This window comes from Marmota marmota, unplaced genomic scaffold (genome assembly GCF_001458135.2).
Source record: "Marmota marmota marmota unplaced genomic scaffold, marMar, whole genome shotgun sequence".
Taxonomy (NCBI): Eukaryota; Metazoa; Chordata; class Mammalia; order Rodentia; family Sciuridae; genus Marmota; species Marmota marmota.
This window is the reverse complement of record NW_026000108.1, coordinates 632,482-647,159: the sequence shown is the minus strand read 5'-3', so window position 1 is coordinate 647,159 and position 14,678 is coordinate 632,482. Positions and strand designations below refer to the sequence as shown.

At 52.2% G+C, this 14,678-nt stretch overlaps 1 protein-coding gene and 1 long non-coding RNA gene across 10 annotated transcripts in view; both read left to right on the top strand.

Moving 5' to 3' along the window:
* The first annotated feature begins 1,240 nt into the window (after nucleotides 1-1,240).
* Nucleotides 1,241-3,105, top strand: LOC107138996. Its single transcript, XR_001503072.2, has 3 exons — nucleotides 1,241-1,425; nucleotides 2,126-2,185; nucleotides 2,986-3,105. It is a non-coding gene; the product is annotated as an uncharacterized LOC107138996 (long non-coding RNA).
* A 2,784-nt stretch (nucleotides 3,106-5,889) lies between these two features.
* Gak (cyclin G associated kinase) overlaps nucleotides 5,890-14,678 on the top strand; it is a 44,346-nt gene continuing 35,557 nt past the window's right edge. For 4 of the 9 annotated variants that reach the window (XM_048783991.1, XM_048783993.1, XM_048783990.1 and 1 more), the window contains exons 1-5: nucleotides 5,891-6,155; nucleotides 11,020-11,081; nucleotides 11,782-11,841; nucleotides 12,642-12,756; nucleotides 14,487-14,629. In XM_048783991.1, the coding sequence (XP_048639948.1) occupies nucleotides 6,011-6,155; nucleotides 11,020-11,081; nucleotides 11,782-11,841; nucleotides 12,642-12,756; nucleotides 14,487-14,629 (525 nt within the window). In that variant the 5' untranslated portion in view covers nucleotides 5,891-6,010. Of the gene's footprint in view, nucleotides 6,156-11,019; nucleotides 11,082-11,781; nucleotides 11,842-12,641; nucleotides 12,757-14,486; nucleotides 14,630-14,678 lie in introns of those variants that run through there. The other 5 variants (XR_001503087.2, XR_001503086.2, XM_048783992.1 and 2 more) reach the window with 3 other exon arrangements.

The following is a 14,678-nucleotide window of genomic DNA, read 5'->3' as shown; positions in this document are numbered from 1 at the left end:
CACCACCACCATCAAAAAAAAAAAGACCTGATTAGAGTCTTATTTTTTTTATCCTTCAACCAGTATATTTTTAAAAAGGAGCCAGGCACAGTGGCCCATACCTGTAATCCCAGTGACTCTGGAAGCTGAGGCAGGAGGATCGCAAGTCCCAGGCCAGCCTTAGCAACTTAGCGAGGCCCTGTCTCAAAATAATAAAGAAAGGGTTGGGATGTGGCTCAGTGGTAGTACACCTCTGGCTTCAATCCCACTGCCAAAAAGTGGAAGAAGTTCTCTGTCTGGTGGTGTCTGGCCACCTGTTTTGAGTGGATCGTGCTTTGGTGCCGTGTCTCCATCCTTGCTGCCTAACCATGGGGGTGTGGTGCACAGCAGGCCTCCGATTTTGCTCTGGTCCCACAGCCCTTGTGAGTTCCTGTTAGCTACAGTAGCTTTCTCTTAGAGCTCACCCGATTGTCTGTGTGGAAGGTCACGTCCTGTGTGTGCAAGACCCTGGCAGGACACTCCCACTGTGCTGCAGAGCAGGCAGGAACACACTCCTGCCTGGTGCTTGCCCTTGTCCTGGTGGCCGCTCTTCGTCAGGTGGAGGAAGTTTCTTTCTGTTCCTAGTTTGCTTGTGGTTTTAAATTTCACTGTGTGAGTTTTTACTTGTGGGAAGCGAAACAAAGCTAAGCAGCACCCACTTAAAAGCTGTAGGATTTGATAAGTTTTCAGATGTTAGATCTCCTCTGCTAGTCATGGCATATTATCCCTGTGTTTATTGGCTTTGATTGGTTGATGTCTATCATATTAGAATTAAGAACTTATAAAGAACTCTCGCCCATTTTTAAGTGATTCTGCACCACCCCCACCCCACACCTGCCCAAAACTGGAGATGGAACCCAGAGTGCTCTACTACTGAGCCACACCGCAGTCCTTTTTATTTTTATTTTGAGGCAAGGACTCACTAAGTTGCTGAGGCTAGCCTCGAACTTGCAATCTCCTTGCCTTGAGAACCACTGGGATCAGAGGCATGCACCCCAGTTCCGGCTCATGAGTGGTTTGATCTGCACTTTCCACTGGACATGGGGCAGCAATGTCCCCTTCTCACTGGGTGTCAGCAGCTGTCCTTTTTCCATCAGTCTTTCTTCCTGGTCCGTCAGTTGTCTGTGCCCTAGTTGTTCTGACTCTCCCTTCCCTGACCTGCCTGCGCTTTCTCTTTCTGCCCCTGAAGCAGAACATGAAAAAGGCAGTGGCATATTAATTGGGTTGTATATTTTTGTGGAAAGCAAATTTCTGTCCATAGCCATAAATCTGGTTTGTGTTGTACTTAGTAAAGTGTTTTAACCTAAATCATAGCACCAAACTGACAAGATATTTTTATTTTCAGGAGGATTTGCATTTGTATACGAAGCTCAAGACCTGGGAAGTGGCAGAGAGTATGCATTGAAGGTAAGAAGGGATGACCAGACGTATCACATGGCTCTGCTTTGCTGTGAGGAAGCCTCTGGGACTGTTTGCTGCAGGGTGTTTCCTGCTGCTCAGTCGGTTTGTTTGTCCTGTCTCCTTCATGTCTCAGGGCTCACCTTCAGTTCAGCTCTCCAGCTTGGGTCAAGGACATTTCTGTCCTCCAGGAGCCAGTTGGCCTTGGAAAGAGACGTGAGAGTGAACTCACCATGGAGTCACATGCCAAATAGTGGTCTAGGAACTGAAGGGGTTTCAGAGACTGGCACAGGACATGTGTCCACAGTGCATCTTCAGAGAGCAGGCACTGGAGGAGGGCCTAGACCTGCGTGGCAGCAGCAGGCCCACTTGCTGGAGGCTGGAGGGCCGCCTTGCCCTGATGGCTCCAGGGCCTGGTCTTGTCACCCCACAGCGCTGCCCACCTCTCTGAGAACCTTCTCTCCTCCTCCTTGTGTATCTCATTCCACTCTGACGCACGTGGGAGAAGCTCCTCTTTTGTGTTCTTGTTTTCTGGGCTCCTCAAGGCACTTGACAGATCTCCGCTTCTGTCAGGGCAAGTGTGGAGGTTGGACAGGGCATGCTCCTAGACGCAGTGCTCTTCCTCCCTGGGTGTCTGTCTGAGATGAGGCATTATGTAAAACGGAAGGTAAACAGTCTTCCACCTTTTTTGTGTGCTATTCCCTGGCAGAGGTTACTGTCCAATGAAGAGGAAAAGAACAGAGCCATCATTCAGGAAGTTTGCTTCTTGGTATCCTTTTCCTGGGACTGAGAGCCCGCATGTCACTTAGGTGGACAGCCTGCATCAGGCTGTGAGTACCAGCTGCCCAGAGGCTGCTCTGTGATGTTCTGTTTGATGTGTTAAAATTGATCTTTTGCTTTTACCAGACTTCCTGTTGACCATTTCCAGTGAAAAGCAATTTTCTTCCCTGTTCTCTGTCCCAGGGTCACAATAAAAGATTCACAGTGTCGGGAAGGGAGTTGTTGTTCCTGTCTGAGCGGTCTCCATGCCAGTCGGGTGGGCCACTTGCCACAGGGAGAGCCCTGCTTTGTCCCTGCCCCTCCGGCCCCAGGAGCTGTGTGGACAGTTTTGGCACAGGCAGACTTCCATACAGCTTCACCTCATTGCCCCCTACTCAGCCCTCCTCATGCTGTAGTGACGGCAGGCTTCCAGGGCCCTTCTTGTCTACTGTCCTCAGTCGTGTGTCCTCCCTGAGTGGGAGGCTCACCTTCACCGTGGGTCAAGTTTCCAGGCTCTGTAGCTGGGGGTGGCATGGGCACAGTCTCTCCTCACAGCCTCTCTCCTGCGGACCCCAGTGCCTTTGCCTGCTTCCTCTTGGCCTGCTGCACTTCTGCCCTCCCACTGGCTTCCTCCCACACTCTGCCCTCTTGTAGCCTTGCCAGCCTCTTGCCCACCTTTCTGCTTGAACGCACTAGACTGAGGCAGGGCAGCAGTCATGCCTGGTGAGTCTTCATGGATATACGTTTATTTTAAGTGCACAAAATTGTGAACACATTTATGCACATTCTCCTTTAACAAGACACCTACAGAAGAAACTTTCTGGCCACCCCAACATCGTCCAGTTCTGCTCTGCAGCATCCATAGGAAAAGAGGAGTCGGACACTGGGCAGGCCGAGTTCCTCCTGCTCACGGAGCTCTGTAGAGGTAAAGTCCCTGGAATCTGAGTTGTTTCTTTGTGACTTGTTCACACAGCTGTGAGGCATCCCCAGGTCTCTTCAACACAGCTGGAGCAGTGCCCAGGCATTGAGCGGCCTTCGGGTTGTCTGGAGTGGGCTTGTGTTTCCCTCCTGTGCTTCAGGCTCTGAGGGAGCAATCTCCTTATGTCTTTCCAGCAGCCAGATGGGCTGGCCCACAGCACCCTTGGGCCCCTGTAGACAGGGACAAGGAGTGCTGACAGTGCCCGTGGGGCTGCTTGGTCCACACTTTGCAGGAAGGAGTAGTGCTTGGTCCGGAGAGGAGAGAAGGCGGGGGGTGGGGGGTGGGGGTGGTGGCGGTTGTGACCTCAGCAAGGTCATGCCCAAGAAGGTGGAGGGAAGGCTTCTGGGCCCGCAGGTGGGGCAGGGAAGAGTTGCCTGGTGGAAAGCCCTGCGACAGAGGTTGTGTGTGTGGCCTGGGTGGTGCCTGAGGCAGGGCCCTGGTTCTATGAGCCCAGGCTTGCCTGTGAAAGGAAACTCCAAGGAGGCTCCTCCACCAGGGGAGTTAGTTGCCAGGCATTTTCTGAGCTCTGTCTCGGGGGGTGTGTTACATTCTCAGGAATGCTTCCCTGAGAGATGTGGCCATGGCATGAGTGACAGCTTGTGCGCCCACGGCCCAGGCAGTAAATGGGGGACAGAGCAAGAGTGGCAGGGAGCCCGTGGTGGAAAGGGAAGCTCAGCCATGTGAGAGCTGCCACCCACCACCCAGTCCTTCCTCGGAGACCGTGAGCAAAGCTGCTGTGATGGCAGAGTGCACGCAGCCCTCGGTGTAGGCTGCTGGGGGTAGAGGAGAAGGGTGGGGCCTGGCAGATGGCCAGAGGGAGAGTGGCTGGGGTTGCACACTCAGGGAGCAGTGGTCCTGTGCTTCAGGGAGGACCCTGGGGTCCCGGTGGGTCGTGGGCCCTTCCAGGGCACAGGAGAAAGGTGAGTGGGCTGCACACTGCTTCTGCGCACCACACAGGTGCCCTGGGCTGGTGGCCTCCATTGGCAGTGCTTCTCCTCCAGCCTTGTCCTGCCACTGCCCCACTCATCTGCCCATTGCTTATCCCGCTACTGGGGACAGGAAACAAGACTGTGGGGTCAGGAGCCATTGGAGCTGAGAAATACCATCAGGTGACAGTGGAGACATTAACTCCTCAGCAGTGTTTTGTTTTCTCAGCTTTTTATCCTGAAGTTTTCAATCTCCAGGAAACATGCAACAAGTGTGTAGATGTTCTAGATTTTTCCGTATGTGACATGTTCTCACAGTTGCTTCACCTCCCTCAGGTTCTTGCTGAATCATTAAAAATCAGCTGCAGGGGCTGGGGCTTAGTTCAGTGTCAGAGTGCTTGCCTAGAATGTGTGAAGCACTGGGTTCGACCCTTAGCACCACATAAGCATAGACAGACACAGTACAGGCATGCTGTCCGTCCACAACTACATGAACAAGAATTAGCTGTAAACGTCAGCACCAGGCATTCTTCTTCTTCTTTTTTTTTGGTAGTAGGGATTGAACTCAAGGGTGCTTAACCACTGAGCCACATCCCCAGTCCTTTTTGTTTATCTAAAGACAAGGTCTCCCTGAGTTGCTTAGGGCCTCACTAAGTTGCTGAGGCTGGCTTTGAACTTGCAGTCCTCCTGCCTTAGCCTCCTGAGTACCACCGTGCCTGGACAGGACCAAGCAATTTTTACGCACGTATTGTCTGAGATCAGGAGCATCTTCGTTCTTTTTACGGTCCTGAGTAAACCTCTGCAACTTGATGGCACATCATGTGCAGTGTTGTTCAGTGATGCCAGTTGGCCCCGGCTTGCTTCTAGCATTTTCCTGTGCCTATGGCAGACCCATCTCCTGTTCTCAGCTTATGGGCTTGCTGCTCCAAGCTCTGGCTTATCACCTCTGTGCTCCTGGGTGGGACTGATAGCCAGGTCAGAGGGCCAGGGATCTGGGTCAGGCCGGGGTCTCATTTTCCTTTCTGCTTTCCCTGACCCTGAGGATGAGGCCCACAGTGCACCAACCCCTTCCTGGGATGGCAGGAAGCCTCGTGTGCTACAGGTCCTGCTTCTGTAGTCCTGGTTTTCTTTGGTTGGAGGTGGTATGGGGAGCAGTGTAGGTGCTCTGACGCTTGTACTGGGGTGGTGTGGAGGAGACAGGAGTGGCTTGGGTGCTGTCCCTGTGCGGGGTGTTGTGGAAAGGGTTTGGCCGCCACCACCTAGCCCCGCTCCATAAGGAATGCTGTTTCCTTTTGTGGTTACCCAGGTTCCTCATCCCCATGATGGGCCAACAAATCGTGCACTTCAGGGGGTGCTGCCTGAGGACCCCTGGGGTGCTTGTGGACACCACAGCCATGCCATCCAGGTGTAGGCAGAGTGGGGGACAAGCACTCTCTGAGAGCCTCTACTCCTCCCCAGGGCCCTCATTCCACCAAGGGCCTTCCTTCCTCTGAGGGCCCTCATTCCTCTAAGGTCCCCATTCCTCCCAAAGGCCCCCATTCCTCTCAAGGTGCCATCATTCCTCTGAGAGCCCCTGCCCCCCACCCCTACCCCAAGAGTGCCCAGGTCCTCTGAGGTGCTGCAGATCCTGGCAAGTAGGTGGGTTGGAGGTAAGGAGGGGTTTGGCTCAGGTGGGGATTAGAGCCAGGGTGGGCTGGCTGGCAGGCGGGGCCTGAGGTGCTCTGGTTGGGGACCACAGAGGCTGCTCAGGCACATCTAAAATCCCAAGTGGCAACACAGATTGTAGGGGAAGGAGTTTACCTAGGCTGTGCTGTGGGCATCAGCCTGGGTCTTNCGGAAGATGGCGGGGCTGTGCTTCGGCGGCCGCTGACCAGGCGGAGTGCAGCCTGAGCCCCAGCCCGGCTCCCGCTGCCGCTGAGCGGCTGCCGCCATGTCGCTGCTGCAGTCCGCGCTCGACTTCCTGGCGGGCCCGGGCTCCCTGGGCGGAGCTGCCGGCCGCGACCAGAGCGACTTCGTGGGGCAGACGGTGGAGCTGGGCGAGCTGCGCCTGCGGGTGCGGCGGGTCCTGGCCGAGGGTGAGGCCCGAGCTGGGCGCTGGGGTAGTCACGCTGCCGGGGACAGGGTCAGCGGGAGGGTCACCATTGGGGACGTGGGTCAGGACAGTCCGGGAGGGTCACCACTGGGGGTGTGAGTCTGGGCAGGGCTGGAGGGTCACCACTGAGGGCGTGGGTCAGGCCAGGCCTGGAGAGTCACTGCTGGGGGCGTAGGTCAGGCCAGGTCTGGGGTGTTCACCCCTGGGGGCGTGGATCAGGGCAAGGCTGGAAGGTCACCACTGAGATCGTGGGTCAGGTCAGGCCTTGGGGTTACCACTGAGCGCGTGGGTAAGGGCAGGCCTGGAGGGTCACTGCTGGGGGGTCTGGGTCCCAACTTCTTTGTTGAGGGGTAGACTCAGGCTAGGGTCAGGCTGGAGGATAATAGATATGGAGGAACCTCCTATATTTGGGACTGAAGCTCTAACAGTTGTTGGGGAGGGAGAGGAGGACCCTACACACTAGAGTCAGGAGGTGAGCAGCATTACTGGGGGGCATAAGCCATAGCTGTTTGCATCACACCAGGACTGCTATGTATTGGGGACTGGTTTTCCTGAGTTCCCAGAAGTTCCTCTGGTTGCACACAGCATTTAAGCAGTGGCAGTCCTGTCCTATTTGGGGAGGGCAGACAGTGCCTGATGCCCTAGTCTGTTTCTCTCTTGAAGTCAGTGTGTCTCACCCTTGAACATCTTTTGTGGTGCCTGTGTAAGTCACAGGAAGCAGAGCTATTATCCATGGACTATATAGGACTTTGCTGGATGGATATGGCCATCATTTATGTCTTGAAGTCATCTATTGTTGGTTTTATTTGTAGCTTTCTGAATGTCCTCTTCCTTCCTCACACAGGATTGGAATCTCTCTTCTGGGTCTTCCTTACTTTTTATCCAGTGGTGTCCAGGGACGCATAAGTTCTCACCAGCTTTGAAATTCATGGGCTAAACACAGTCGTGTTCTGTTGCATTGATTTGAGGCGGGAGGAGTGGGCCCTGACCAAGTCTGAACTCTCAGGGTTGGAGGGTCGACCTTCTGAGCCCTTTGGGGTCATTTGTGCTCTATTGGGGGCTGAGAACTGGCCGAGTATTTGGATGTTTTCATTCTAGAAGGCCTGAGGGGATTTTCTGGTTGTAGCACCATCGCATGCTTTTCCCCAGCATGTCCGTAAACAGATTTTTGGGTGTGATTTAGGGAGAAACTTCTGATGCTTCTTTTAGAGATGGGGGCAGTGCCCCCACTAAAGTTCTGAAGTGTGATGTTCCCTTATATCTGCTACAGTAACAAAAGCTTGCTCAATTTAGTTTATTTACTGTAAAAATGTCAGGCAGTTATCTTCATTTTTCAGGAAATTCATACTGGACAGGACCTGGTTTAGGCCCTGTAGAATGTGAAATGAGATGCATGCTCAAATGGCTAAAGAACAAGGCCATATGGAGCAGGCAGTACAGCATTGAAGTTGTACATGCAGCTGGGGAGACCTCTGGAAAGGGATTGGCAGAAGACAGCAGCAGGGTGGGGGGATCAGGGTGTACCCTCCTGGGCTAGGGGTGACCTGGGCTAGGAGGGCATTTGAGATGGAAGTGGTCCTGGTTGGTAAGAGAAGGAGGTTCATGCAAAGCAGGAAGTTTATGTAGGTCACAAAGCACCCAGGATAAAGAACCAGGAAGTGTGGGTAGCCACTGTGGCTGTGTAGACAGCTGGTTTCCCTTTGCTCTCTGGGCAGCTGAGAGATAAAAATAAGCAGAGCAGCTATCAGTCATAGATTTCTTCCTTTTGGATTCACTGGGTTGTTTGAAGCTTCTTTCTGAACTGAAACAGGGAAAAATCTTTAGTATTTTATGTAGATGTATTTAAATAAGTTTCTTGGATAGTAACCAGACACCATAGGCTGCTAGGATTCAGGCTCTATGAATATGAGGAAGGTCCACCATTGGAGACCCTTGAGTTTGCAACTTCAAAAGTTTGCAATTTCAAAAGTCTTTTGGAAAGATAATATGGTGTATGGCCTATATTTCATGAGATATTCCTAAAGGGGCAGGAAAAGTATTCTGTAGTTAAATACCTTGATATTTTTATAGTTAAATGAAGAAATATTCTCAATATGGGTTAAAGTCTGTAAGTGGCTCTGTCCATTCATGTCAGGTTTTGTCCCATATGAGTTTATGATAGACCATGTTTTGCTGTCACTCAGTTTTCATAGCTTTTACACATTTGGACCTGGCGTGTGAAAGGGTTGTTGGACAGAACTATGGAGCCAGATAGTTTTCTAATCTTTTCAAATTTTGTTCTTATTCTTCATTTTTAAAAAATAAGACGATTACTGGGAGTATCAGCCATGCTAGAGGTGCCCAGTCCGAGCATGTGCTAGGTGCACTCTTTGTGTTCACACTCTGTGTGCTGCTGCTGCTTCTGAAGCTGGTCACTGGTTCGGAGGCAAGGTCGCACTGCGGGGCCGACTCCGGCTCTCTGTGCACATGTGGCTAGTGAAGTGGATTGAGGTAGAAAATGAAAGCCATGCCACATGGCTGTCATGGATTTAAGTGTCACTAGCTCTTGTGTTGGTTTAGATATGACATGCAGTTCCCATCAGTCACAGGATCTGTGTTTCCTGCTCCAGAGCCTGTGTTCTCTTGGGGCTGTGCTCTGGCCTGAGGCACAGGAGGGCACATCCCACCGAGCTCCCAGGGCCTCTTGGTTGCAGGCCTAGCTCCCTACCCATCTGCCTCCCAGACACCACTTTTGGAGGGCCCTCCCTTTACTGCTATAGAACGTTCTGAACTGGGTGAGGCAGAGGGAGTATTTAGTATTGCCTGACAATTGCAGAGTTGCCACAGCAGGACTCTGGGCTCCTGCTTTCAGGGCCCATGGAGGCAGGATTGATGGAGGAGAGCTCTTCTGGCCACAGGGTGTGCTAGTGAGGTTTTTAGGAGCAGAGTCCTAGATGGGCACTTGCTGTGTCATAGCACATAGTTCCCGCTCCCGAGAGTGCCTGAAGCCCTGATGATGAAGGTCTTCCCATGTTTTTTCTCCAGTTTTATTATAGTTTTGCAGTTATGCACTGTGTCCATGGTTAGGGCCATCTAGTTGATGTATGTTTAATTATTTAAGATGTTGCCAAAATGTTCTCCAAAGTAGTTGTAAGCATTTGGCATTTCCCCAAACACGTGTAGCTTTCCAGGTGCTTCACATCCTAAACAACACTCGATGTGGTGTTTAAAATTGTACACGTCTGACAGGTGTTTAGAAGACTCTTGTGGTTTAAATCTGCATCTCCTGGATGGATAGTGACGGTACTCCTTGTCCTGTGTTTTCCTGCCCCTGTCATATTTTTGCTGATGTGCCTGTTTATGTCTTTTGCTCATGAAAATTTCTCTTTAATGAATTTTGGATTTTTTTGTGTGTGTGTATTTTCTGAATAGAAGTCCTCTACCAGATACATGATTTGCAAGACCTGAATAGAGGGCCTTGCATGCACAAGGGTTCATTCCCCAGCACCACCACCATCAAAAAAAAAAAGACCTGATTAGAGTCTTATTTTTTTTATCCTTCAACCAGTATATTTTTAAAAAGGAGCCAGGCACAGTGGCCCATACCTGTAATCCCAGTGACTCTGGAAGCTGAGGCAGGAGGATCGCAAGTCCCAGGCCAGCCTTAGCAACTTAGCGAGGCCCTGTCTCAAAATAATAAAGAAAGGGTTGGGATGTGGCTCAGTGGTAGTACACCTCTGGCTTCAATCCCACTGCCAAAAAGTGGAAGAAGTTCTCTGTCTGGTGGTGTCTGGCCACCTGTTTTGAGTGGATCGTGCTTTGGTGCCGTGTCTCCATCCTTGCTGCCTAACCATGGGGGTGTGGTGCACAGCAGGCCTCCGATTTTGCTCTGGTCCCACAGCCCTTGTGAGTTCCTGTTAGCTACAGTAGCTTTCTCTTAGAGCTCACCCGATTGTCTGTGTGGAAGGTCACGTCCTGTGTGTGCAAGACCCTGGCAGGACACTCCCACTGTGCTGCAGAGCAGGCAGGAACACACTCCTGCCTGGTGCTTGCCCTTGTCCTGGTGGCCGCTCTTCGTCAGGTGGAGGAAGTTTCTTTCTGTTCCTAGTTTGCTTGTGGTTTTAAATTTCACTGTGTGAGTTTTTACTTGTGGGAAGCGAAACAAAGCTAAGCAGCACCCACTTAAAAGCTGTAGGATTTGATAAGTTTTCAGATGTTAGATCTCCTCTGCTAGTCATGGCATATTATCCCTGTGTTTATTGGCTTTGATTGGTTGATGTCTATCATATTAGAATTAAGAACTTATAAAGAACTCTCGCCCATTTTTAAGTGATTCTGCACCACCCCCACCCCACACCTGCCCAAAACTGGAGATGGAACCCAGAGTGCTCTACTACTGAGCCACACCGCAGTCCTTTTTATTTTTATTTTGAGGCAAGGACTCACTAAGTTGCTGAGGCTAGCCTCGAACTTGCAATCTCCTTGCCTTGAGAACCACTGGGATCAGAGGCATGCACCCCAGTTCCGGCTCATGAGTGGTTTGATCTGCACTTTCCACTGGACATGGGGCAGCAATGTCCCCTTCTCACTGGGTGTCAGCAGCTGTCCTTTTTCCATCAGTCTTTCTTCCTGGTCCGTCAGTTGTCTGTGCCCTAGTTGTTCTGACTCTCCCTTCCCTGACCTGCCTGCGCTTTCTCTTTCTGCCCCTGAAGCAGAACATGAAAAAGGCAGTGGCATATTAATTGGGTTGTATATTTTTGTGGAAAGCAAATTTCTGTCCATAGCCATAAATCTGGTTTGTGTTGTACTTAGTAAAGTGTTTTAACCTAAATCATAGCACCAAACTGACAAGATATTTTTATTTTCAGGAGGATTTGCATTTGTATACGAAGCTCAAGACCTGGGAAGTGGCAGAGAGTATGCATTGAAGGTAAGAAGGGATGACCAGACGTATCACATGGCTCTGCTTTGCTGTGAGGAAGCCTCTGGGACTGTTTGCTGCAGGGTGTTTCCTGCTGCTCAGTCGGTTTGTTTGTCCTGTCTCCTTCATGTCTCAGGGCTCACCTTCAGTTCAGCTCTCCAGCTTGGGTCAAGGACATTTCTGTCCTCCAGGAGCCAGTTGGCCTTGGAAAGAGACGTGAGAGTGAACTCACCATGGAGTCACATGCCAAATAGTGGTCTAGGAACTGAAGGGGTTTCAGAGACTGGCACAGGACATGTGTCCACAGTGCATCTTCAGAGAGCAGGCACTGGAGGAGGGCCTAGACCTGCGTGGCAGCAGCAGGCCCACTTGCTGGAGGCTGGAGGGCCGCCTTGCCCTGATGGCTCCAGGGCCTGGTCTTGTCACCCCACAGCGCTGCCCACCTCTCTGAGAACCTTCTCTCCTCCTCCTTGTGTATCTCATTCCACTCTGACGCACGTGGGAGAAGCTCCTCTTTTGTGTTCTTGTTTTCTGGGCTCCTCAAGGCACTTGACAGATCTCCGCTTCTGTCAGGGCAAGTGTGGAGGTTGGACAGGGCATGCTCCTAGACGCAGTGCTCTTCCTCCCTGGGTGTCTGTCTGAGATGAGGCATTATGTAAAACGGAAGGTAAACAGTCTTCCACCTTTTTTGTGTGCTATTCCCTGGCAGAGGTTACTGTCCAATGAAGAGGAAAAGAACAGAGCCATCATTCAGGAAGTTTGCTTCTTGGTATCCTTTTCCTGGGACTGAGAGCCCGCATGTCACTTAGGTGGACAGCCTGCATCAGGCTGTGAGTACCAGCTGCCCAGAGGCTGCTCTGTGATGTTCTGTTTGATGTGTTAAAATTGATCTTTTGCTTTTACCAGACTTCCTGTTGACCATTTCCAGTGAAAAGCAATTTTCTTCCCTGTTCTCTGTCCCAGGGTCACAATAAAAGATTCACAGTGTCGGGAAGGGAGTTGTTGTTCCTGTCTGAGCGGTCTCCATGCCAGTCGGGTGGGCCACTTGCCACAGGGAGAGCCCTGCTTTGTCCCTGCCCCTCCGGCCCCAGGAGCTGTGTGGACAGTTTTGGCACAGGCAGACTTCCATACAGCTTCACCTCATTGCCCCCTACTCAGCCCTCCTCATGCTGTAGTGACGGCAGGCTTCCAGGGCCCTTCTTGTCTACTGTCCTCAGTCGTGTGTCCTCCCTGAGTGGGAGGCTCACCTTCACCGTGGGTCAAGTTTCCAGGCTCTGTAGCTGGGGGTGGCATGGGCACAGTCTCTCCTCACAGCCTCTCTCCTGCGGACCCCAGTGCCTTTGCCTGCTTCCTCTTGGCCTGCTGCACTTCTGCCCTCCCACTGGCTTCCTCCCACACTCTGCCCTCTTGTAGCCTTGCCAGCCTCTTGCCCACCTTTCTGCTTGAACGCACTAGACTGAGGCAGGGCAGCAGTCATGCCTGGTGAGTCTTCATGGATATACGTTTATTTTAAGTGCACAAAATTGTGAACACATTTATGCACATTCTCCTTTAACAAGACACCTACAGAAGAAACTTTCTGGCCACCCCAACATCGTCCAGTTCTGCTCTGCAGCATCCATAGGAAAAGAGGAGTCGGACACTGGGCAGGCCGAGTTCCTCCTGCTCACGGAGCTCTGTAGAGGTAAAGTCCCTGGAATCTGAGTTGTTTCTTTGTGACTTGTTCACACAGCTGTGAGGCATCCCCAGGTCTCTTCAACACAGCTGGAGCAGTGCCCAGGCATTGAGCGGCCTTCGGGTTGTCTGGAGTGGGCTTGTGTTTCCCTCCTGTGCTTCAGGCTCTGAGGGAGCAATCTCCTTATGTCTTTCCAGCAGCCAGATGGGCTGGCCCACAGCATGCTGTGGGCATCAGCCTGGGTCTTCTGCTGAAAAGTCCAGTTATAAGAAGGCCTAACTACTGAGTTCAAGTGAGGCCAGGATGGCAAAAGTGGGTGTTTCCTCCTTTTAATAGTATAGTGAAGGCACTGAGTGTGGAAGTAGTCCTCCAGACCTTAAGTCCAGACTGCTGCGCCTCCTGACAGCCTCCTGGGGACACTGCTGTGTGCATTGAGGTGTGGACCTTGTCCTCCAGAGCCATAAATGTAGACTGCTGTGCCTCCCCACACCCTCCTGTGGGCACTGCTGTGTGCAGCCCCAGGTACTGTCCAGGGAATGTAGCTGGATTCTTTAGTCAGAGTTGAGTGTAGGCATTGCCAGTGCAGGAGGACCGAAGCCTGCGATGGAGTGTCCCCTTAGATGGGGTGGCTGGATGAGGCCCCTGGCTATGAATGTCTGGGCTATGAGCCAAGGAGGGGAGCCTGGGGCCTTCCAGCCAAAGACCCACGGTGTGGAAGTCTTGTGTGGGACAGAGTGGGGCCATGTGGCTGCAGGGTGTGCACCTGGGGCTTGTCAGGCATGGCTGTTTCCTTGCTCTGGTACTGAGTGGGGTAGGTTGCTAGGGTGCAGGTTTTAAAAGTTGGTTGGGTCCCAGGGTGAAGGGGGACTGCAGCTAGATGGGAGTGAGGCAGTGAGGATAGGTTGAGTGTGAGTAGCCTGTGGAGGCTCCGTGCATGTGCACAGGGTTAATAGCAGTGGCCCAGCCCCAGAGGCTGAGGTCCTTGGCCCTGCCTTTGGTGCACTAGCCAGCTTAACCTGAGATTCCTAGTTCTGTTGGTTGCTCAGGCCATGAGCAGCTGGGCTGTGCCCACCACAGTGTGCCTGTGGTCCCTGGGCTGCAGAGCCATGGCCAGGATGTGGGAGCCCACGTGCCTGCACAGTTAGTAGAGTCAGGCTGGGATTGTGGCTGTGGAGGTGTCCTGGTCATGGATATATAGTCATTTCTCCTTTTCCTGTTGAGTGTGGTATTCCACCCCAGCCCCATAACCACATCTAACCTAAGCAGGCAGTGGTTGCTTCACCAGAGACCTTGAAATCTCCCATGACAATTCGTTTCTTGATGGCTACCTCCAGTGGCATGCTCAACTCCATGTCACGGGGGCCTGTGAGCCCTTTTTCCTGGGTGCTGGTACCTTGGTCCTTCGCCCAGTTGCAGGGGCGTTTCCTGACTCAGAGCTCTGCAGTGTGATGATTGTGCTTCTCATGCTGCCCCAGGATGCCCCACGCCAGTTCCCACTGTGACACTACCTTTCTCCCTCCCCCTCCCCTGCCCCTACCCCGGACCTAGGGCTGCAGTTATGCCTCCTATCCACAGACTTTCCTACAGCCACCTGAGAACTGCTGGGAGTCAGGCTGGACCCTGACTGTGGGTCAGAAACTGTACAGGTTCCTGGCAGTCAAGGCTGGACCTGAGCACCTGGCTCGAAGCATATGGCATCCGTCAGCCCCGGGGTGATTAAATGTACTTATCTCTTTTAGGGCAGCTGGTGGAATTTCTAAAGAGAGTTGAATCTAAAGGCCCTCTGTCCTGTGACACCATTCTGAAGATCTTTTACCAGACGTGCAGAGCAGTGCAGCACATGCACAGACAGAAGCCACCTGTCATCCACAGAGACCTCAAGGTACCAGCTGCCATCAAAAGTGCTTGCTGGGTCCCTTCCTGCCTGTGTC